We start from the raw sequence: 25,081 nt of genomic DNA, 5'->3' as shown, positions 1-25,081 counted from the left end.
ATCTTTTTTTCGGGAAGGTAAGAAAGTGGGCGAATTTAAGGATCCAGCGGGAATAACTTTTCATAAAAATGGAAATATTTTCGTAGTAGACCAGAGTAACCATAGGATCCAGATTTTCAGTGGGAAGGGTGAATACGTGGGTATGTTTGGTGGAAAAGGAAGCCTTGATAGCCAGCTTTCGGATCCTTGAGGTTTATCTGTAGACAGAGATGGAAATATCATTGTTGCTGATACAGGCAACAAACTGATTAAGATCTTTTCTCCTGATGGCAAGTTTCTAACGAAGATAGGTGGGCAGGGTTCTTTTACTTTTCCTATCCACTGTGTTCAGTGTGATAGATATCTCATAGTGTCAGACCGAGACGAACATTGTCTTGAAGTTTACGACAGGAATGGAAACTTTCAGTACAAGTTTGGAAAGCAGGGTGGAGGGGACGGAGAGTTAACTTAGCCCCGTTGTTTGATTAAAATTCATTTTAACGGGTGGAACGGGTGGGTGGGTGACAAAAACAAATGCGTCTCTTGCAGATGGATGGGATGAATAACTACATCTATTAAGTTGTATTGTCTGAATTATTTTTTAGGAAAAGAAACCGTTTATTTGTTTGCTCTACAACTGCGTACATTAATTAGTAGAGTCACTAGCAATTCAAAATAAGAAAGTAATAAAACCAGTTTTTTAATTAATTGCTTAATTCTTAATTTAAAGAAACATATCGTTTCTAAAATGATTCCTATATTCTGGCATTTAATTATCTTTATGATGTTTTTATAGCAAGTTTGTTTTAGGGATTAGCAGGTTATTGACGGTCAGTCATGTACTGGAAAATATGTAGTATAATGAAAATTGCTTCAATGAACTTACTGAGTTACTATTTGCCTTGAAGTTTGTATTTTCCTAATACTCAATAACAGTATTTGTTAGCTACAGTGCTACAGTTAAACCACGCTTTACGAATGACTGCTTAATACGGACACCTGGAGATGAAGGAAATTGATTTTAGCTCTTAGCTCCAACATCTTCTGTTAACTTGACCAGCTTAAGAGAGACGCCTGGATTATATCAACACTTAGCGTGCTCCCGACGGTGTCCGAGAAAACGGGGTTCGACTTTATCTGTAGGTTAATATATATTTTTAAAGTTTACATCTCTAGCTTTGGTTTATTGGAACTTTAGAGTTAGCTGCTTTAATGGTAAAACGTTTTATAGAAAGAGCTGTTAGCAATGATGAACAATGGTGAATAGCTTTGGACATAAAATAATTGTAAAATATTCATTTACTTTCACGATGTGAGAAACTGAAATAAAGTGTAAGTTAAGTGAAACTGTAATATGCCTTCAGTTATCACTGTTGCTCGAGGAGCGAATTGTTTTGTTTACTTTTAAGAGAAATTTGCGAGCCAAAGGTGAAATCCATAAACTAATAACAACAGAACGAAAGCAATGTTTCCTTTGTACTGAGCAAACAATAATCTTTGTTGTATTTGTTCCTTTACAACTTCGCTCATAGATCTTACAAACATGGTTTTTATTTTCGGCTCATGAACTCGAGTAATGACCGGAAGGAGTGCACCAAAGCGAGAACACCCTCGCGGGTTACTACAAGCGAGGAAAAGGAAAGAGCGCCTGCAAGAGAGGGACAGGGAAATTCATTTCCTTCCCCGAACATCGCTCAAACTCGCGCCATATTATTCCTCAAGCGCTTGCTATGCAGATAATGAAAACGGAGAAACTAACAAACTGTTAATTAACGAATGGAGACCTTATCGATGAGCATAACATGAACCTTGGTTTGATTTCTCTCGTTCTTCTGTTTACTTGCGTTTCCGGGATGGAAACGTGTATCGTTGTAAGAATTGTAGACGAGTATAGCTTACTACTAAAGTAACCTATAAATAACAAGCCACAAGGCAAGACACAAAAAGTATATTTGACGGTTAGCGGCTAAAAATAGTGAGGTTTTGTCCCTTAGTGAGACCAGAAGCATGGATTTACGCCCCTTAGCAAGTCGACGAGCATCCATCCCCGACTATTTCACATGAGAGCCCCCTCCGATCCACTACGCGGAAAGCGAGCCAAACTCCAGATTAAGCAGTCCGGGTATAAGCAGTGGGCAGTGACTATGTGGAAAATTGATGGGGAAGCTCCCCCCCCCCCCTCCCGACATTTTACTGTTGTAGTGCCTCTCGTCACGCAGGAGTGTACCACCATGCACCAAACTGTTGGGAGAAACTAAGAAAATGTTGGGAGGAAAGTAACCTGTGTTGGACTAGCATCCAATCCGGGGGAAGCCGCAATACTCTGGACTGCTTTATACCACGCAAGTCAGGATAAGTTCCAGCAGTGTTGGTCAGTTTGGCTAAAGTGTGACATCACTCCATTATTAACTGAAAATAGCTCACTATTTCAGTGTGATCAGCTATTACAAATCACAACAGCTCTTAATTCAAACTTGCTACTGATTTTCACCGTCCAAAGAAAAAGATCGATATCAAATTTCTTCTTAATGAGTCACAATATTTCTTTAAATAATTTTGAGAGAATCTGGGTTTTAGTCAAACGCTTTTAACTGTGATGATTGAGTCTTGTATTCCCATAACGTGTCTTCTTGCATTTGCCATAAGATGGTAAGGAGAAATGAGGCTTTCATCACAGGCAGAGATAAAACGGAAAGATTTTAGAGGATGGATAACATGCCATTGCCATATGAAAATTACAGTCCATAATGACATAAGTTGTTTTGATCATAACAGACTGCCAAGAAGCATTTTTCCTCTCGTGAGAGATCGACGCGCGGCGTGCGAACCAGCTCACGAGGAACGCGTGACTCGCAGATAATCGCGACTCTTCGCGACTCCGTAGAGATTGTAAGTTCAAACCATTGCTTGAAGTTCTGTCTGACCAACAGACCCTAACAAAATGAGCTGTCCATCTTTTGCGCGGGATCAAAACAAATGAAGCCTATTCGGACAGAAAGGAATTGAAATACAGACTCCAAAGCAGTTCTCTGTTGTTCTGATCAGTGTTTTAGTGACATATCTGATCAACGAGCTTAAACGGAGTGCCTCGGGGTCACATTCTTAGGAATCAGTATCCAAGACAAAATGACAAAGGCTCTTAAAGCAACGTTCCATGATTGGTTTGAACAAGCAAAAAGATTGGCATAATAAACAGTCACGGTTCCAAGATGAGCTAAAAAAAGAAAGTCACAAGACTTCATTGTTTCGAGTTGAGTTTCGCGGAAACCTTGCTTTACACGCTTGTTGCTGAACACGACATGGATATCAAAACGTTGCTTCATAATCTCCGTGAAGAAGTGTCTTGCTCGGTGTGTTCCGACATATTTACCGATCCAAAACATCTGCCATGCTTACACAGTTTCTGTCTGCACTGTTTGAAGCAATGGCATAGGACGAGTCATGGCTGCGACACCATCAGATGCCCAAATTGTCAAGCCGTTAGCAGAGTACCTGAAAGTGGCGATCTGAAAGATCTTCCAACCAGTTTTTATCTGAATGGCTTGATTGATGTGTTGGCAATAAAAGAGTGTAGAAGTAGTCAAGTAAGGTGTGGAAACTGCGAGAAGAAAAGCTCCGAGACTTCTTATTGTTTCCAGTGTTGCATATTTCACTGTCAAGAGTGCGTAACTGCACACAACATCATGCGAAGCAGTAAAGATCACCGTGTTCTGGCGCTGAAAGACTTTCAAGAGAAGGACTATGAGGATGTGCTCAAGCGACCTGTGTTCTGTGCAAAGCAACGGCACGAGAAAGAAGAGCTAAAGTACTTTTGCAAGAACTGTGAAATGGCGGTCTGCCAAACTTGTGTCACTCTAAGCCACAGTGGTCATGCTTTGGAGCACATAGAAGACGAAGCTGAAAGACAAAAGAGTGAAATCAAATCAATGATTGAAACAGAGAAGCGTAATTTACAAGCAAAGCTGACTGCTGTTAGTAAACTTGATGAAGACTACGCGAAGATCATACAAAGAGGCGAAGAGGTGAAGAGGGACGTTCAGAGGACTGTTGACAATTTAATTGCCAATGTTGAAGCGAAGAAGCAAACTATTTTTGCAGCGGTGGAAGACCAAACAGAGAAATCACTTGAAAGTCTAACAACCCAGGAGACCGAGATCGAGCATCAAATAGAGGTGATCAAATCATCGTTGGATAAAGCTGATAAAGTTTTGACACGAAGTGCAAACGCTGAAGTCGTTCAAGTGAAAAAGTCATTACAAACAATCTTGGAGGGAGTTGATCAAACTACTAAGCCAACTGAGCGTGACCTGAAAGATCTTCCGATTTTAGTTTTCGTGCCAAATGTAAAGATGTTGAAGACTGTCAACACCGAAGAAATCGGAACACTGAAAATACTGCAGCAATCTGAAGCTAGTCAATCTGTCGCTGAGGGCAAAGGACTTGAAGAAGGAACTGTTGGAGTTGAAGCACAGTTTGTTCTGACCACTAGAAACGCAGAGGGAGAGCAGTGTTACAATAAACATGACCGTGTAACGGTAGAGATCAGGGACGAACAAGGACGAGAATGCGCGACGGAAGTGCGAATAAATGACAATAAGGATGGAAGCTACAAAATCAGCTATTCACCCAAAGATCAAGGCAAATACAAAGTAACAGTAAAGGTAAAAGGCAAAGATGTTCTTGATAGTCCTTTTTCTATTGATGTGAAATTATTTCAGGTCAGACCTGTTTTTTCTTTTGGAAAAGAGGGTTGGTCTCTCGGAATGTTTACGTATCCCTGTGGGGTGGCAGTGAATGCCAGGGACGAGATAGCTGTAACTGATTGGTTGAACCGCAGAGTTCAAATCTTCAAGAGTGATGGAAAATACTTAAGATCGTTTGGTCGGCACGGTAACAAAGCGGGCGAATTTAAGTGTCCTGTGGGAATAACGTTTCATACAAATGGAAATGTTTTCGTAGCAGACAGAGATAACCATAGGATCCAGATTTTCAGTGGGGAGGGTGAGTACGTGGGTATGTTTGGTGGGGAAGGAAGCCTTGATAGTCAGCTCTCTTATCCTTGGGGTTTATCTGTAGACAGTGATGGAAACATCATTGTTGCTGATGCAGGTAACAACATGATTAAGATCTTTTCTCCTGATGGCAAGTTTCTAATGAAGATAGGTGGGCAGGGTTCTTGTACTTTTCCTGTCCACTGTGTTCAGTGTGATAGATATCTCATAGTGTCAGACCACCATGAGCACTGTATAAAGGTTTTTAATTGTAATGGAGACTTTCAGTACAAGTTTGGAAAGGAGGGTGGAGGGGACGGGGAGTTTAATTATCCAGGTTGTTTGTCAGTGAACAAGTCAGGTCACCTGATGGTCTGTGATTCAGGTAATCATAGAATACAAGTATTTGAACTCAGTGGAAAGTTTGTTGGCAAGTTTGGAAGAAGGGGCAGTAATTTAGGAGAATTCAATGATCCAACGTCTGTAGCAGTTCTCAGTAATGGCCGAATTGTTGTGAGCGAGGCGGGTAACATTCGCATCCAGATACTGAAGTGAGCACTGTACTTCATGAAAAAAGAGAAACTCCAGGACATTAATTTAAAATTCAAAATTCAAAATTTATTTTAGTTTGCAGTTTGTTTAATATGTGGAATTATTTTCTGTGATAAAACGTCAGTGATGCACTGTTCACCCAATTGCTTGTGGTGTGGCTCTGTATCGGTTGAAGTGTTCTATAATTGTTTTGGGGTTAGGTGGGACGGCTGGGTGGGTGATAAAAACAAATTTGTGTGTCTTGCAGTTGGATGGGAATAATACGTACATCTCTTAAGTTGTATTGTATGAATTATTTTGAAGGACAAGAAGAAACGTTTTTTTGTTTTGTTTACTTTACCAGTGGTTATATTATATAATAGAGTGACTAGCAAAATAAGAAAGTTATAAAACCACTTTATGGATTAATTGTTGTAATAAGAACCTCCACTATAAGAGAAAAGGCTGTTTAGGGGATTTGCCTTTTCTTAATTTAAAGAAGAAACATTTTGTTTCTCAAATTATTACTATACTCTTTGACATTTAATTGTCTTTATGATGTTTTTATAGCAAGTTTGTTTTAGGGATTAGCAGGTTATTGACAGTCAGGTATGTACTGGAAAACATGTAGTACAAAGAACATTGCTTCAATGAACTTACCAAGTTACTAATTGCCTTGAAGTTTGTATTTTCCTTATACTCAATAGCAGTATTTGTTAGCTGCAGTGTTACAGTTAAACCCACTTTACGAATGACCGCTTAATACGGACACCTTGAGCCTTATGGAAATTGATTTTAGTTCCTAGCTCCAACATTTTCTGTTAGCTTGACTAGCTTAAGACAGACACCTGGATTATAGCAACACTTAGTGTGCTTCTGACGGTGTTTGAGAAAACGGGGTTCGACTGTATCTGTAGGTTAAAATATAGGTTTTTAAAGTTTGTATTTTTAGCTTTAGTTTATTGGAACTTTAAAGTTAACTGCTTTAATGATGAAAGGTTTTGTAGAAAGAGCTGTTTGCAATGATTAAGAGCAGTAAATAGCTTGATATGAAATAATTGTAAAATCGTCATTTTCTTTGATAATGTAAATAACCAAGTGTGAGTTCAAGAAAGTTGCTCTTTGCTTTGAGTTTACTTTTTAGTTTCTTATGTGAAAAAAGAAATTGCTAGAGATCGTAAAGAGAGGTTCATAAATTCTCCAGTACAATGGGCCGAATAAGCTTGTTTAATAAGGTTTTATCGTATTTAACTCTGTTCTTTTGTGACTGCGTTATGAAATTGAAAAAACTTGAGTTTGATTTGTTGTCAAGAAAACGAAATACATGATAAGTTACGTGGTTATTTGATACATGATTACGTTTCAGCTTCCTGTTAACACGCGCTCAGGTCGAACCACAACCCAGGCTTTATCTCTTTGTTGTGTTCAGATAGAGAAGATACACTTCAAAGCAGTTACGTTAACCTTCCTCTCCCTACAAATCTCTTGCACGCTACTCTTAGCGGGTCTGCATGGCGAGCGAGCACTATATTTTCATATTCTGCAAAGTTTCTGTTTTCCGGTAGCGCTAAATTCATACGTGGAGAATTGAGCTCGCAAACTGAGGAAATCAATGGCAAAAGGTTAGATAAACTGGCGCCGTTCTTAAAGCGTTTGATGTTTCTTTCTCTGTAGCTCGGTATTGTGCTCCGCCAATTCTTTTTTGGAAGCAATGCTACAATACAATATTGTACCGGAATACAACGTCCGTAGTTAGTTTTAAATCAAAGTTAGTTAATAGTATCAATTTTATTTACTAGAGTTTTTTTTTTATTTTTTATTTTTTTTATATTTCATTGTATGATTTTTATTTACATTGTTTTATTTTTTATTTTTTTTATTTATATTTCATTGTATTATTTTCATTTAGATTTTTACAGTTGGTGTGATATCTCACGGTTTTTACCGACTTGGTTAACTAAGTATAGATGTAGATGTAAAGTGCGTTCTCCAGCTTTCGGCTTCTCTGTCCTCTCTTCAGTGTTTCAATCAGAATGTGCACAGTTAAACATTTCCCTTGTTTTCCCGCCAAAGAACAGAATCGCTTGAACAGTGACGTACGACAGCCCTGCTTTAGTAAGGTATCGTTGGGACGCCCCTAGGTTTTGTGTACAGCGCAGTCGTTAGTAAGGCCTTCAAATGAAGGATTAATAAAGCTAACCGGATCGTTTGATGCGAGGCTGCTTAATTTTTCACGAAATAAGTTTACTTTCTTATTAAATATCCTAGGAGAATATTTGTCTCCTCCCTAGCAACAAGACAGAAAACACGGTTGAACGTATCTAGATAATTGCTAGAAGGAGGCATTGAGAACACTCCATTGAAAACATTTGTTTCTTTCTCAATCTTTAACTGAAAAGTTTTTTACTGTTAATCGGTTGACAGGTACACAAGATCCTTTTCAGACCAAAAAACGCTTTTCATTCCACCAATAGAATAATTACACGTCACATGTATGTAAGCATTAGGCACTGACGGCCAGAAAGCCCCGGTGCGGGGTGGCGGGGGGGGGGGGGGGAGAGTTAGGGGAGTCCCATACAAAAATGTCGGGGATGCTCGTCGGAAAATTTGAATTAATGTCCTAGAGGAGGGGTGTGGCTATAGCTTTATTTTCAATCCCTACAAAATACCACTTAAAACGAAAATCACAGCGTTAAGGTCTTCAGCGTCTTCAAATGCATACTTAGACAGCTAAAACTAGTGGGGATTTTGTCCTGAGCACCCTATAAGTGAGACCACAATCATTGATTTACAGCAGCTTCTTAGCGAGACCACGAGCATCAATCCCCGACTACTTCATTTGGTCGCCTCCTCCCAAGTAGTGAGCTAAACTCCAGATTAAACAGTCCGGGAATAAGCAGTGGGCAGTCACTTTTCAAAAATTGACGGGCAAACCCCTCCTTCCCTCGCCCCCCTCTGACATTTTACTGTTGTAGTGCCTCTCGCCACACAGGAGTGTACCACCATGTTAGAAGAACCTAATGAAAGGTTACGAGGGAAGTAATCTGTGTTGGGCTAGCATCCAATCCGAGGGGAGCCGCAATGCTCTTGGCTGTTTTATACCACGCAAGCCAGGATAAGTTCCAGTAGTGTTGGTCAGTTTGGCTTAAGTGTGACATCACTCCATCGTTAACTAAAAATAGTTCACTATTTCAGTGAGGTCAGCTGTTACAAATCACAGTAGCTCTTAATTTAAACATGCCAGTGATTTTCACCGTTCAAAGAAAAATATCGATATCAAATTTCTCTTTACTGAGTCGCAATATTTCTTTAAATAATTTTGAGAGAATTTGGGTTTTAGTCAAACGTTTGCAACTGTGATGATTGGGTCTTGTATTCCCGTAACGTGTCTTCTTGCATTTGCCAAAAGATGGTAAGGAGAAATGAGGCTTTCATCACAGGCGCAGATGAAACGGAAAGATTATGGAGGAAGGATAAGATGCCATTGCCATATGAAACTCACAGACCATAATGACATAAGTAGTTTTGAACATAACAGACTGCCAAGAAGCATTTTTCCTCTCGTGAGAGATCGACGCGCGGCGTGCGAACCAGCTCACGAGGGACGCGTGACTCGCAGATAAACGCGAGTCTTCGCGAGTCCGTAGAGATTGTAAGTTCAAACCATTGCTTGGAGTTCTGCCTGACCAGCACACCCTAACAAAATGAGCTGTCCATCGTTTGCGTGTGAAAACGACAAATGAAGTCTATTCAGACAGAAAGGAATTGAACTACAGACACCAAAGCACTAATGTTTTGTTCTGCTCAATGTTTTAGTGACATCTGATCAAGGAGCCCCAAGGGTCACATTCTTTGGAATTAGTATGCGAGACAAAATGACAAGGGCTCTTAAAGCGACGTTCCATGATTGGTTTGAACAAGGGAAAAGATTAGCATAATAAACAATCACGATTCCAAGAAGAGCTAAAAAAAGAAAGTAACAAGACTTCATGGTTTCGAGTTGAGTTCCGCGAAAACCTTGCTTTACTTTCTTGTTTCTGAACACGACATGGATATCAAAACGTTGCTCCATAATCTCCGTGAAGAAGTGTCTTGTTCGGTGTGTTCCGACATATTTACCGATCCAAAACATCTGCCATGCTTACACAGTTTCTGTCTGCACTGCTTGAAACAATGGCATAGGACGAGTCATGGCTGTGACACCATGAGATGCCCAAATTGTCAAGCCGTTAGCAGAGTACCTGAAAGAGGCGATCTGAAAGATCTTCCAACCAGTTTTTATCTGAATGGCTTGATTGATGTGTTGGCAATAAAAGAGTGTAGAAGTAGTCAAGTAAGGTGTGGGAACTGCGAGAAGAAAAGCTCCGAGACTACTCACTGTTTCCAGTGTTGCATATTTCACTGCCAGGAGTGCGTCACTGCACACAACATCATGCGAAGCAATAAAGATCATCGTATTCTGGCGCTGAAAGACTTTGAAGACAAGGACTATGAGGATGTGCTAAAGCGACCTGTGTTCTGTACAAAGCAACGGCACGAGAAAGAAGAGCTAAAGTACTTTTGTAAGAACTGTGAAATGGCCGTTTGCCAATCTTGTGTTTTGATGGATCATCCTGGTCATGCTTTGGAGCACATAGACGACGAAGCTGAAAGACAAAAGAGTGAAATGAAATCAATGATTGAAACACAGAAGCGTAATTTACAAGCAAAGCTGACTGCTGTTAGTAAACTTGATGAAGACTACGCGAAGATCATACAAAGAGGCGAGGAGGTAAAGAGGGACGTTCAGAGGACTGTTGACAATTTAATTGCCAATGTTGAAGCGAAGAAGCAAACTATTTTTGCAGCGGTGGAAGACCAAACAGAGAAATCACTTGAAAGTCTAACAACCCAGGAGACCGAGATCGAGCATCAAATAGAGGTGATCAAATCATCGTTGGATAAAGCTGATAAAGTTTTGACACGAAGTGCAAACGCTGAAGTCGTTCAAGTGAAAAAGTCATTACAAACAATCTTTGGAGGAAGTTGATCAAACTACTAAGCCTAATGAGCGTAACCTGAAAGATCTTCCCACGTTGGATTTCGTGCCAAATTTAAACATGTTGAAGACTGTCAAAACCGAAGAAATTGGAACACTGAAAACACTGCAGCAAACTGAAGCTAGTCAATCTGTCGCTGTGGGCAAAGGACTCGAAGAAGGAACTGTTGGAGTTGAAGCACAGTTTGTTCTGACCACTAGAAACGCAGAGGGAGAGCAGTGTTACAATAAACATGACCGTGCAACGGTAGAGATTAGGGACGAAGAAGGACGAGAATGCGCGACGGAAGTGCGAATAAATGACAATAAGGATGGAAGCTACAAAATCTCCTATTCACCGAAAGATCAAGGCAAATACAAAGTGACAGTAAAGGTAAACGGCAAACACGTTCTTGATAGTCCTTTTTCTATTGAGGTGAAATCATTTCAGTTAAGACCTGCTTTTTCTTTTGGAAAACGAGGTTCGTCTGTTGGAATGGTTAATTATCCCTGGGGGGTGGCAGTGAATGCCAGGGACGAGATAGCTGTAACTAATTGGGGGAACCACAGAGTTCAAATCTTCAAGAGTGATGGAAAATACTTAAGATCTTTTGGTCGGGAAGGTAACAAAGCGGGCGAATTTAAGTATCCAGCGGGAATAACTTTTCATAGAAATGGAAATATTTTCGTAGCAGAGCAGGATAACCATAGGATCCAGATTTTCATTGGGGAGGGTAAGTACGCGGGTATGTTTGGTGGGAAAGGAAGCCGTGATAGTCAGTTCTCTAATCCTTGTGGTTTATCTGTAGACAGTGATGGAAATATCATTGTTGCTGATACAGGTAACAAATTAACTAAGATCTTTTCTCCTGATGGCAAGTTTCTAATGAAGGTAGATGGGCACGGCTCTTTTACTTTTCCTTTCCACTGTGTTTAGTGTGATAGATATCTCATAGTGTCAGACTACAGTACAGATTGTATGAAAGTTTACGACAGGAATGGAAACTTTCAGTACAAGTTTGGAAAGCAGGGTGGAGGGGACGGGGAGTTTAAGTATTCCTGTTGTTTTTCAGTGAACAAGTCAGGACACCTGATGGTCTGTGATTTAGGTAATGATAGAATACAAGTTTTTGAACTGAATGGAAATTTTGTTAGCAAGTGTGGAAGAAAGGGCAGTAATTTAGGAGAATTCAATTTCCCATCGTGTTTAGCAGTTCTCAGTAATGGCCGGATTGTTGTGTCTGACAAGAATAACCATCGCATCCAGATACTGGAGTGAACATTGTCCTTTACAAACAAAAAGAAAACCGGTTATTGTCGAGTTATTTTAACGGATTCAAAATTCATTTTAGTTTTCAGTTTGTTTAATTTGTGGAATTCTTTTCTGTGATCAGTAAAACGTTAGAGGTGCAGTATTCACGTAATTGCTGGTGATTTGGTTCTGTATCGATTGAACTGTTCAATAATTGTTTTGAGGGTAGGGGGAGGGTGGGTGAGTGGGTGACAAACACAAATTTGTGTCTCTTGCAGATGGATGGGATTAATAACTACATCTCTTGAGTTGTATTGTATGAATTATTTTGAAGGACAAAAAAACCTTTTAGTGGTTAATGGTTATATTAAATAATAGAGTGACTAAATAAGAAAGCAGTAAAACCCCTTTATGTATTAATTGTTGTAATAAAAACCTCTACTATAGGAGAAAAGGCTCTTTAGAGGATTTACGTTTTCTTAATTTAAAGGGGAGACGGGTGGGTTGGTGACAAAAACAAATTTGTGTCGCTTGCAGATGGATGGGATAAATAGCAACGTCTCTTAGATTGTATTGTATGAATTGTTGTATGTTTACTTTACCAGTGGTTATATCAAACAATAGACTTAGCCAATAGACTAGCAAAATAAGAAAGTAATAAAACCACTTTATAGATCAATTGTTGAAATAAGAACCTCCACTATAGGAGAAAAGGCTGTTTAGAGGATTTGCGTTTTCTTAATTTAAAGAACAAATGTTTTGTTTCTAAAATGATCACTATACTCTTTGACATTTAATTATCTTATGATGTTTTTATAGCAAGTTTGTTTTAGGGATTAGCAGGTTATTGACAGTCAGTTATGTACTGGAAAATATGTAGTACAATGAACATTGCTTCAATGGACTTACCAAGTTACTAATTGCCTTGACGTTTGTATTTTCCTTATACTCAATAGCAGTATTTGTTAGCTGCAGTGCTACAGTTAAACCCCACTTTACGAATGACCGCTTAATACGGACACCTTGAGCTTATGGAAATTGATTTTAGTTCCTAGCTCCAACATTTTCTGTTAGCTTGAGCAGCTTAAGACAGACACCTGGATTATAGCAACACTTAGTGTGCTCCTGACGGTGTTTGAGAAAACGGGGTTCGACTGTATCTGTAGGTTAAAATATAGGTTTTTAAACTTTGTATTTTTAGCTTTAGTTTATTGGAACTTTACTATTTGCCTTGAAGTTTGTATTTTCCTTATACTCAATAGCAGTATTTGTTAGCTACAGTGCTACAGTTAAACCTCGCTTTACGAATGACTTCTTAATACGGACACCTCGAGATTACGGAAAGTGATTTTAGTTCCTACCTCCAACACATTCTGTTAATTAAGACAGTCACCTGGATTATATCAACACTTAGTGTGGTCCTAATGGTGTGTGAGAAAACGGGGTTCGACTGTATCTGTAGGTTAATATATATATATTTTAAAGTTTGTATTTGTAGCTTTAGTTTATTGGAACTTTAAAGTTAGCTGCTTTAATGAAGAAACGTTTTGTAGAAAGAGGTGTTAGCAATGATGAACAAGTAGTGAACAGCTTTTCATATGAGATTATTGTTAAATCATCATTTACTCGATGTGAGAAACTGAAATAAAGTGTAAGTTAAGTGAAGTTGTAATATGCATCCAGTTTTAACTGTTTCGTGAGAAGCGAATTGTTTGGTTTACTTTTGAGAAAAGTTAGCCGGCCAAATGTGAGAACCTGTAACAACAGAACGAGAGCAATATTTCCTCTTTATAAAATAACTGAGATACTACGCGCGCTCTTATTGGTCGATAGGTGTGTTTAGATGAGAGTATGTAAACTGGGTTGTGACGTTTTACATTCGCGCTATTTTTGAGAATTATTTTATAAAGCAAAAGAACACTTTTTCCGTGTTTACATAGCCTCATCTAAACACTCGGGGATTGGGAGAATTCTCGAAAGTTATGCAAACCCGAGACGTAGTCGAGGGCTTGCATAACTGTCTCGAATTCTCCGAACCCTTCTCGTGTTAAGATGAGGCCATGTAAACACGGAAAAATTGTTCTGTATCTTAAGTACTGAGCAAACAATTATTTAAACAAAGTTGCTCTTTTACAACTTCGCTTATGAATCTTACAAACATGGTTTTTATTTCCGGCCCATGAACTCGAGTAATAACAGGAAGCGACGTACAAAAGCGAGAACACGCGCACGGGTCGCCACACGCCAGGAAACGAGAAGAGCGCTGCAAGCCGAAGGCAATTCAATTCCTTCCCCGAACACCCCTCACACTCGCCCCATATTATTCCTCAAACGCGTGCTATGCAGATAATGAAAACGGAGAAACTAACAACATGCATAAAATCTTAAAAGTTGTTGTCACTGACTTAAAAATCTTAAAATAGACGTTTCGGCTAAAATACTATAACCTTCTTTAGTGATGAAATGAATGTTAATGGCGTCTAAATGTAAATGAGATTTTTATAAGAATGTGAGGAACTCGCTAGGGATTAATTTAGCATTTTGTAAATGTCTGGAATATGCGCGTGGTCATTAATTGAGTTCGGTTCGCGAATGGAATGCCACGCTTCCAAGAACAATCTACGCGACCACAAGGGACAGCGGTCTATGACCTTGACATTATCAAAATCAAATTCGTGGTTGTTTTTCATACAGTGTTGCGCCAAAAGAGAGTTCTTGTCACATGTGAGGACGGCTCTTTTATGTTCTTTTGTTCTAGATCTCAGTGCTCTGGATGTTTGACCGATGTAAAGTTTTTCACAGTTTTTACAATTGATTTTATACACGACACCAGTTGACAGGTCTTGATCGAATTTATCCTTCGGTTTCTTCAGGATCGAACCAACCGTCTTGACGGGTTTATGAGCAACATTTACGTCGAATTGTCCTAAAGTTCTTGCAATTTTTTCAGAGATTCCTTGAAAATATGGCAAAGTAACAAAGCCTCTGTGGCTTTGAAGCTGATTATTTTGGGGCTGATTTGATGCTTTAGGTGGTTTGGTTCTTTGGCAGCTTTTTAACAAGATGCATGTTCATTGATGAACGGGTCCCTTATCAATGAGCATAACATGAACCTTGGTTTAATTTCTCCCGTTCTTCTGTTCAGTGGCCTTTCCGAGATGGAAAAGTGTATCGTTATAAGAATTGCAGACAAACAGCTTACTACTAGTAAGCTATAATTAACAGGCCACACGACAAGACACAGAAAGTATATTTGACGGCTAGTGGCTAAAAATAGTGAGATTTTTGTTTTGAACACCGTAAGCGAGACCAGAAGCATGGATTTACACCCCTTTGCGAGACGACAAGCATCCATCCCACGCAGATAGGGAGCTAAACTCCAGATTAAACAGTCCTGGAATAAGCAGTGGGCAGTGACTGTGTGGACAATTGATGGGAAAGCTCCCCCTCTGACATTTTAATGTTGTAGTGCCTCTCGTCACACAGAAGTGTACCACCATGCACCAAACTGTTGGGACAAACTAAGAAACCTGTGTTGGACTAGCAGCCCATCCGGGGGAGGCAGCAATTCCCTTGACTGCTTTATACCACGCAATTCAGGATAAGTTCTGCTGGGCACGCTTCGACCGAACGGACTGAATATTAACTTCAATTTCTTGTGACTGTGGGTCTAGCGCGTATTACACTTACGCGCACTAAAACAATGGTTTTCCCCTTTGTTTACTTTGTACTTCATGCGCGCGCTTTTCGTGCGTGCTTACGCGTACAGTTTTTTTGTATGGCGTGGCTAAATCCACCTACTGAAGAAGGGCTAAGCCCGAAACGTTTAGTTTCTCAGAACAAATTCGACAATTTTCAGAGCATTTCAGCTTTAAATACAACTCATATGAGTGTTTTGCTCATTCCTACTGAATTTAAGTTTTCGCGGTCCTGCTTGTTGATGTACTCCGCCCGTTGTATATTCGATGGCGAGGTGAATGTTGTTTGTTTCGTCTGGTGACTTGGCAGAATTTTGATTATTTTAAAACTGCTTAGATGGTCTGAAGAAGTAAATCTCGAGTATAATCCGCCACTTTTCTTTGTGCTAGAAGGGTTTTGGTCTTCGTGTAAAGATTGAAAGTCACACATGGAGTCTTCCACACAGTACACGCTCCATTGCTAGCCTTCGTTACGTCGTCTGCTGATAAACCAAGTTTTTGATGTAGAAATGACTCAAAACGTTCAACCGAGCCATTCCATTTAAACTGAATTTTAGCATTAACAAATACCGTAAATCCTCGAATTAGCACCCGGAGCGCTTATTTCAAATTAGGAGAAGACGGGGGGGGGGGGGGGCGCTTATTTAATTTTGATGTTCTTTCGTGACTTGGCGATATAAATCGAACAAAGTTAACTTTGTTTTGGAGCCAAGAAAACGGAATACAGTCGAACCACTCGTAACCAACTATCCAAAATGTCAAGCGTACGTGTCCTAGGTGGTCGGTTTCGGCAGAATGCCGCTTACGAGAGCTTAGACCATACTTGGTCAAAAGTTTGCCTCAGTAGCATATCTGGTAACTGTATAGACCACATGTTTTAAATGTTTTATTCATGTCATCAAAAACTCAATATCGAGAAAAAATCCTGTACTTCCCATTGAAAAAAAAAAGTCAGTCTCTTGTGCTACCTAGGAATTTGCGATAATGTCTTGTTACCAAATCTCCACTCTATTATCTGTCCAATGGTCGATTACGGGAGGCTAAAAAAGAAAAGAAAATTTCAAACTTTGAGCGTCAAAAGTTGTCGCGATCGCTTACGAGAGGTGGTCGCTTACAAGGGGTTCTAAATATAATGATTTGACTTCAAAACTTTTAGTATTTTAGAAAACTGGTCGCTTACGAGAGGCGGTCGCAACCGGAGATTCGAGTATATCTGATAAGTCACTTGATCATTTGATTCATGATTACTTTTCAGCTTCCTGTTAACTACAGAAGACACACTTCAAAGCAGTTACGTTTCCCTCCAAATAACATTTCTACAGATCTCTTGCACGCTACTCTTAGCTGGGTCGGCAAGGCGAGTGAGCCTTATTTTCATATTCTGCCGGAGGGTTTCTTTTTTTCCGGTTGCGTTAAATTCATAATTGGAGAACTAAACTCTCAAATGGGTCAAATGGAAATTGCCAATTGGTAAGATGAACTGGCGTAGTTCTTGAAGCGTTTTATGTTCCTCTCTTTTTGGCTGGGTGAGGTGCTCTGCTAGGTTTTCCTTTAGCTAGTAATGTTTCAATGCTTTTCGTCATCACTATACTCTTCCATTAGACGTAAACGCTAAAAAGAGCCACATATGGGAAAGGCTATATGATGTATACAGCAAGCGAGCAAAAAGCGTGTGTTGCTTGGATTTTCAACTGAAACACAGAATAACAAAACGCGAGCGAGAACGTTTTTCTCCGGCTTCATGTCGAAGCGTTTGCTTTAGACTAAGGTATTTATGATCTGAATTCTTCTTGAATTCAAATTTTGAGTTGGATCGCCGTTTTTCCGCAATATTTTCCATTTTATGTTGTACTTTTTTGGTCTGCGTATAGACAATACATAACTTCACGGCCTCTCGGAGCACAATGTACTCCAGTCTCTCCAACCCTCTGTGGTCTTGCAGTTGTTAATTTCTCTCCCTTCGACCAATAGCACGTGTTATTATTTCTACCGATAAATTAGGGGTTGACATCGTGTTTCCTTTGACTGGTTCTTCTAGCCAGGGAGGGGAGGTTGTTATGCCGAAACTGAGTTTGATGTGCTGGGAGCTGTTTGTCGCAATGTCCTTGGTTTCTAAGCACTCAAGTAAGCAGGTAACCAAATTACAGGTCATGTTATACAAAAACTACAAAACTCAAAACCACTTCCATCTCTCGACAGCTACTCGAATTCACTGTGGAAGATAAACTTAAGCGTAGCAGGTTAAGAACAATGAGAAATAACACAATACAGTGTATAAATGTTAGCTTGCTGATAATTGGTCCTGTATATTGTATTGTTAAAGCGACGTGTGTTCTGGTCTTCTTTTGTCATGTATAAGAACCTTCGTCTTCTAAAAAGTTATCGATTTCTGTCAAGGCTGAATTGCTGATTTAAGAATGAGTATCGTTTCATCTGATCAGTACCGTACGAGGAGCCGTGTCTGTTTCGGTTTCTCTGTCTTGTCTTCAGTGTTTCAATCAGACATTTCCCTTGTTTTCCTGCCAAAGAATAGAATCGCTTGAACAGTGACGTATGACGGTGCTAGTGCCCGTGCTTTAGTAAGGTATTCTTGGGACGCCCCTAAGTTGTGTGTATGAGATAAAGCGCTTTCGTTTGCAACGCCTTCGAATGAAGGATTAATAAAGCTAACCAGATCGTTTGATGCGAGGCTGCTTAATTTTACGTGACATGAGTTTACGTTCTTACTAATTGTCATGGAAGAGTATCTGTCTTCTCCTTATAGCAACAAGACAGAAAAAAGGTTGAACGTATCTAGATAATTGCTAGTAGGACGCAACGAAGAAACACTACATTGAAAACATTTGTGCCTTCCTCGATCTTTAATTAAAAATTCTTCACTGCTGATAAGTTGACCGGTACACAAGATCCTTGTCAGACCAAAAATCGCTTTTCTTTCCATCAATAGAATAACTACACGTCTCATGTATATAAGCATGAGGCACTGACGGCCAGAAAGCCCCGGTGCGGGGTGGGGGTAAGGGAGGGGGGGTGTTACGGGAGTCCCATACAAAAATGTCGGGGATGCTCGTCGAAAAATTTGAATAAAAGTTCTAGAGGAGAGCAATCTGGGTGTAACTCTAACTTTGTTTTCAATCCCGACAAAATACCAATTAAAACGAAAATCACAGCGTTAACGTCTTCAGGGTCTTCAAATGCACACTTAGACAGCTAAAACTAATGGGGCTTTTGTCCTGAACACCCTATAAGTGAGAACAGAATCATTGATTTACACCAGCTTCTTAGCGAGACCACGAGCATCAGTCCCCGACTATTTCATTTGGTCGCCTCCTCCCAAGTAGTGAGCTAAACTCCAGATTAAACAGTCCGGGAATAAGCAGTGGGCAGTCACTTTTCAAAAATTGACGGGCAAACCCCTCCTTCCCTCGCCCCCCTCTGACATTTTACTGTTGTAGTGCCTCTCGCCACACAGGAGTGTACCACCATGTTAGAAGAACCTAATGAAAGGTTACGAGGGAAGTAATCTGTGTTGGGCTAGCATCCAATCCGAGGGGAGCCGCAATGCTCTTGGCTGTTTTATACCACGCAAGCCAGGATAAGTTCCAGTTGTGTTGGCCAGTTTGGCTTAAGTGTGACATCACTCCATCGTTAACTAAAAATAGTTCACTATTTCAGTGAGGTCAGCTGTTACAAATCACAGTAGCTCTTAATTTAAACATGCCAGTGATTTTCACCGTTCAAAGAAAAATATCGATATCAAATTTCTCTTTACTGAGTGGCAATATTTTGAGAGAATTTGGGTTTTAGTCAAACGTTTGCAACTGTGATGATTGGGTCTTGTATTCCCGTAACGTGTCTTCTTGCATTTGCCATAAGATGGTAAGGAGAAATGAGGCTTTCATTACAGGCGCAGATGAAACGGAAAGATTATGGAGGAAGGATAAGATGCCATTGCCACATGAAAATTACAGTCCATAACGACATAAGTAGTTTTGATTATAACAGACTGCCAAGAAGCATTTTTCCTCTCGTGAGAGATCGACAAGTGGCGCGCGAGCTAGCTCACGAGGGACGTGTGGCTGGCAGATAATCACGAGTCTTCGCGAGTCCGTAGAGATTGTAAGTTCAAACCATTGCTTGGAGTTCTGCCTGACCAACACACCCTAAAAAAATGAGCTGTCCATCGTTTGCGCGTGAAAACAACAAATGAAGTCTATTCAGACAGAAAGGAATTGAACTACAGACACCAAAGCACTAATGTTTTGTTCTGCTCAATGTTTTAGTGACATCTGATCAAGGAGCCCCAAGGGTCACATTCTTTGGAATTAGTATGCGAGACAAAATGACAAGGGCTCTTAAAGCGACGTTCCATGATTGGTTTGAACAAGGGAAAAGATTAGCATAATAAACAATCACGATTCCAAGAAGAGCTAAAAAAAGAAAGTAACAAGACTTCATGGTTTCGAGTTGAGTTCCGCGAAAACCTTTGTTTCTGAACACGACATGGATATGAAAACGTTGCTCCATAATCTCTGTGAAGAAGTGTCTTGCTCGGTGTGTTCCGACATATTTACCGATCCAAAACATCTGCCATGCTTACACAGTTTCTGTCTGCATTGCTTGAAACAATGGCATAGGACGAGCAATGGCCGCGACACCATCAGATGCCCAAATTGTCAAGCCGTTAGCAGAGTACCTGAAAGTGGCGATCTGAAAGATCTTCCAACCAGTTTTTTTCTGAATGGCTTGATTGATGTAGTGGCAATCAAAGAGTGCAGAAGTAGTCAAGTAAGATGTGGAAACTGCGAGAAGAAAAGCTCTGAGACTTCTTACTGTTTCTAGTGTTGCATATTTTATTGTGAGGAGTGCGTAACAGGCCACAACATCATGCGAAACAATAAAGATCACCGTGTTCTGGCGCTGAAAGACTTTCAAGAGAAGGACTATGAGGATGTGCTCAAGCGACCTGTGTTCTGTGCAAAGCAACGGCACGAGAACGAAGAGCTGAAGTTCTTTTGTAAGAACTGTGAAATGACCGTTTGCCAATTTTGTGTTTTGATGGATCATCCTGGTCATGCTTTGGAGCACATAGAAGACGAAGCTGAAAGACAAAAGATTGAAATGAAATCAATGATTGAAACACAGAAGCGTAATTTACAAGCAAAGCTGATTGCTGTTAGTAAACTGAATGAAAACTACGCGAAGATTATACAACGAGGCGAAGAGGTGAAGAGAGACGTTCAGAGGACTGTTGACAATTTAATTGCTAATATTGAAGCGAAGAAGCAAACTATTTTTGCAGCGGTGGAGGACCAAACAGAGAAATCACTGGAAAGTCTAACAACGCAAAAGACCGAGATCGAGCATCAAATAGAGGTGATCAAATCAACGTTGGATAAAGCTGATAAAGTTTTGACACGAAGTGCAAACGCTGAAGTCGTTCAAGTGAAAAAGTCATTACAAACAATATTGGAAGGAGTTGATCAAACTACTAAGCCAACTGAGCGTGACCTGAAAGATCTTCCGACGTTGGATTTCGTGCCAAATCAAAAGATGTTGAAAACTGTCAACACCGAAGAAATCGGAACACTGAAAACACTGCAGCAAACTGAAGCTAGTCAATCTATCGCTGTGGGCAAAGGACTCGAAGAAGGAACTGTTGGAGTTGACGCACAGTTTGTTCTGACCACTAAAAACACAGAGGGAGAGCAGTGTTACAATAAACATGACCGTGTATCGGTAGAGATCAGGGACGAACAAGGACGAGAATGCGCGACGGAAGTGCGAATAAATGACAATAAGGATGGAAGCTACAAAATCAGCTATTCACCCAAAGATCAAGGCAAATACAAAGTGACAGTAAAGGTAAACGGCAAACACATTCTTGATAGTCCTTTTTCTATTGATGTGAAATCATTTCAGTTAAGACCTGCTTTTTCTTTTGGAAAACGAGGTTCGTCTGTTGGAATGGTTAATTATCCCTGGGGGGTGGCAGTGAATGCCAGGGACGAGATAGCTGTAACTAATTGGGGGAACCACAGAGTTCAAATCTTCAAGAGTGATGGAAAATACTTAAGATCTTTTGGTCGGGAAGGTAACAAAGCGGGCGAATTTAAGTATCCAGCAGGAATAACTTTTCATAGAAATGGAAATATTTTCGTAGCAGAGCAGGATAACCATAGGATCCAGATTTTCAGTGGGGAGGGTGAGTACGTGGGTATGTTTGGTGGGGAAGGAAGCCTTGATAGTCAGCTCTCTAATCCTTGTGGTTTATCTGTAGACAGTGATGGAAATATCGTTGTTGCTGATGCAGGTAACGAACTGATTAAGATCTTTTCTCCTGATGGCAAGTTTCTAATGAAGATAGGTGGGCAGGGTTCTTTTACTTTTCCTTTCCACTGTGTTCAATGTGATAGATATCTCATAGTGTCAGACTGCAGTGAACACTGTATAAAGGTTTTTAATTGTAATGGAGACTTTCAGTACAAGTTTGGAAAGGAGGGTGGAGGGGACGGGGAGTTTAATTATCCCTGTTGTTTGTCAGTAAACAAGTCAGGTCACCTGATGGTCTGTGATTCAGATAATAATAGAATACAAGTATTTGAACTCAGTGGAAAGTTTGTTGGCAAGTTTGGAAGAAGGGGCAGTAATTTAGGAGAATTCAATTCTCCATCGTCTCTAGCAGTTCTCAGTAATGGCCGAATTGTTGTGAGTGATGAGAATAACAATCGCATCCAGATACTGGAGTGAGCACTGTACTTTATAAAAAAAAGAGAAACTCTAGGACATTAATTCAAAATTCAAAATTCAAAATTTATTTTAGTTTGCAGTTTGTTTAATATGTGGAATTATTTTCTGTGATAAAACGTTAGAAATGCAGTGTCCACCCAATTGCTTGTGGTGTGGCTCTGTATCGGTTGAACTGTTCTATAATTGTTTTGGGGTTAGGTGGGACAGGTGGGTGGGTGACAAAAACAAATTTGTGTGGCTTGCAGTTGGATGGGAATAATACGTACATCTCTTAAGTTGTATTGTATGAATTATTTTGAAGGACAAGAAAAAACGTTTTTTTTTTGTTTACTTTACCAGTGGTTATATTATATAATAGAGTGACTAGCAAAATAAGAAAGTTATAAAACCACTTTATGGATTAATTGTTGTAATAAGAACCTCCACTATAGGAGAAAAGGCTGTTTAGGGGATTTGCCTTTTCTTAATTTAAAGAAGAAACATTTTGTTTCTCAAATTATTACTATACTCTTTGACATTTAATTGTCGTTATGATGTTTTTATAGCAAGTTTGTTTTAGGGATTAGCAGGTTATTGACAGTCAGGTATGTACTGGAAAATATGTAGTACAAAGAACATTGCTTCAATGAACTTACCAAGTTACTAATTGCCTTGAAGTTTGTATTTTCCTTATACTCAATAGCAGTATTTGTTAGCTGCAGTGCTACAGTTAAACCCCACTTTACGAATGACCGCTTAATACGGACACCTTGAGCCTTATGGAAATTGATTTTAGTTCCCAGCTCCAACATTTTCTGTTAGCTTGACCAGCTTAAGACAGACACCTGGATTATAGCAACACTTAGTGTGCTTCTGACGGTGTTTGAGAAAACGGGGTTCGACTGTATCTGTAGGTTAAAATATATGTTTTTAAACTTTGTATTTTTAGCTTTAGTTTATTGGAACTTTAAAGTTAACTGCTTTAATGATGAAAGGTTTTGTAGAAAGAGCTGTTTGCAGTGATTAAGAGCAGTAAATAGCTTGATATGAAATAATTGTAAAATCGTCATTTTCTTTGATAATGTAAATAAACAAAGTGTGAGTTCAAGAAAGTTGCTCTTTGCTTTGAGTTTACTTTTTAGTTTCTTATGTGAAAAAAGAAATTGCTAGAGATCGTAAAGAGAGGTTCATAAATTCTCCAGTACAATGGGCCGAATAAGCTTGTTTAATAAGGTTTTATCGTATTTAACTCTGTTCTTTTGTGACTACGTTATAAATTGAAAAAACTTGAGTTTGTTTTGGAGCCATGAAAACGAAATACATGATAAGTTACGTGGTTATTTGATACATGATTAAGTTTCAGCTTCCTGTTAACACGAGCCCAGGTCGAACCATATCTTTATCTCTTTGTTGCGTTCAGATACAGAAGATACACTTGAAAGGGGTTACGTTAACTTTTCCCTCCCTACAGAGCTCTTGCACACTACTCTTAGCTAGCGGGTCGGCTAGGCGACTAAGCGAGCACTATTTTCATATTCTGCAGGGTTTCTTTTTTCCTGGTAGCGCTAAATTCATACGTATAGAACTGAGCTCACAAAAGTGGCAATAGGTTAGATAAACAAGCGCCGTTCTTAAAGCGTTTTATGTTTCTTTCTCTGTAGCTGGGTATTGTGCTTCGCCAAGTTTTCTTTTTGGAAGCAATGCTACAATACAATATTGTGCCGGAATACAACGTCCGTAGATACTTTTTAGATAAAAGTTAGTTAATAGTTTTTAATATTCCATTGTATTAATTTTATTCATTAGAGTTTTTATTTTTTATTTTTTATTTTTTTTTTTTTGCTATTTCATTGTATTATTTTTATTTAGATTGTTTTATTTTTTACTTTTTTTTTTATATTCCATTGTATTATTTTTATTTAGATTTTTACAGTTGGTGTGATATCTCACGGTTTTTACCGACTTACTTAACTAAGTATAGATGTAGATGTAACATGCGTTCTCCAGCTTTCGGCTTGTCTGTTCTCTCTTCAGTGTTTCGATCAGAATGTACACAGTTAAACATTGCCCTTGTTTTCCCGCCGAAGAATAGAATCGCACGACAGCCCTGCTTTAGTAAGGTATTGTTGGGACCCCCCTAAATTTTGTGTACAGCGCACTCGTTAGTAAGGGCTTCAAATGAAGGATTAATAAAGCTAACCGGGTCGTTAGATGCGAGGCTGCTTAATTTTTCACGAAATAAGTTTACTTTCTTACTAAATATCCTGGGAGAGTGTTTGTCTTCTCCTCATAGCAACTAGACAGAAAGAAAACGGTTGAACGTATCTAGATAATTGCTAGAAGGGGGCATCGAGAAACACTCCATTGAAAACATTTGTTTCTTTCCAGGAGCCATAATCGGGGACGGAGACCGTAAGCGCGCGCCATTTCAAGTATTGAGGTTGTCCCCATGATATGGGACAATAATTCTATTTTTAGAACAAATTGCGCCATCACCTGCGGTACACGCGCGTACATGCTGCGAGGATTTTTGCGGATGTCGCGTGGGGAAAATGGCGTCCGAAATTCCCGAAATATTTCATGTTTTTGCCCCGCAACTCAACGCGTTTACATCTGTTGGAATTTTGCTTAAGTATTTTCGTCGTAAGCTGCTCCAGTTTGAGTGAAGTAAGACAGTGTCGAATTTAGGTATGTTCCGCTGTAAGCATATATATATCGCTGACCAAGTTGTGTTCCGACTGATGCTTCTTTTACATGAGCTGTACATTACTCCACTTTAAATTTCACATATGTTGAAGAGTAACAGCTTTTCCATTACACAGCAAAAAACTAGCTGGATATATTTAGATATAGCAGAGCTTCAGGACTTCATAGTTTCATAGCT

The 25,081-nt window shown here is 39.6% G+C and overlaps 2 protein-coding genes and 1 pseudogene across 3 annotated transcripts; all 3 read left to right on the top strand.

The window, feature by feature from the left end:
- The first annotated feature begins 2,267 nt into the window (after positions 1 to 2,267).
- On the top strand, positions 2,268 to 6,740 carry LOC149113116 (E3 ubiquitin-protein ligase TRIM45-like). Of its 2 annotated transcripts, XM_089287913.1 has the most exons (2): positions 2,268 to 3,207; positions 3,242 to 6,740. In XM_089287913.1, the coding sequence occupies exons 1-2, from the start codon at positions 3,134 to 3,136 to the stop codon at positions 5,523 to 5,525; spliced, it is 2,358 nt and encodes a 785-aa protein (XP_089144039.1). In that variant the 5' UTR covers positions 2,268 to 3,133; the 3' UTR covers positions 5,526 to 6,740. The 2 variants fall into 2 exon arrangements, with proteins under 2 accessions (XP_089144039.1, XP_089144038.1); XM_089287912.1 differs by having other exon boundaries at positions 3,204 to 6,740.
- A 2,555-nt stretch (positions 6,741 to 9,295) lies between these two features.
- On the top strand, positions 9,296 to 13,442 carry LOC149113115 (E3 ubiquitin-protein ligase TRIM45-like; annotated as a pseudogene).
- LOC149113114 (E3 ubiquitin-protein ligase TRIM45-like) lies at positions 10,841 to 23,309 on the top strand. The gene is made up of 2 exons (XM_089287911.1): positions 10,841 to 10,912; positions 19,752 to 23,309. Exon 2 carries the CDS (start codon positions 20,356 to 20,358, stop codon positions 22,216 to 22,218), a length of 1,863 nt encoding a protein of 620 aa, XP_089144037.1. The 5' UTR covers positions 10,841 to 10,912; positions 19,752 to 20,355; the 3' UTR covers positions 22,219 to 23,309.
- The last annotated feature ends 1,772 nt before the right edge of the window (positions 23,310 to 25,081 follow it).

Source organism: Orbicella faveolata, unplaced genomic scaffold (assembly GCF_042242905.1).
Source record: "Orbicella faveolata isolate gen_17 unplaced genomic scaffold, um_ofav_v1 contig_15, whole genome shotgun sequence".
Classification (NCBI taxonomy): domain Eukaryota; kingdom Metazoa; phylum Cnidaria; class Anthozoa; order Scleractinia; family Merulinidae; genus Orbicella; species Orbicella faveolata.
Note: the sequence above shows the minus strand (reverse complement) of the source record. Positions and strands in the feature narration are given on the sequence as shown.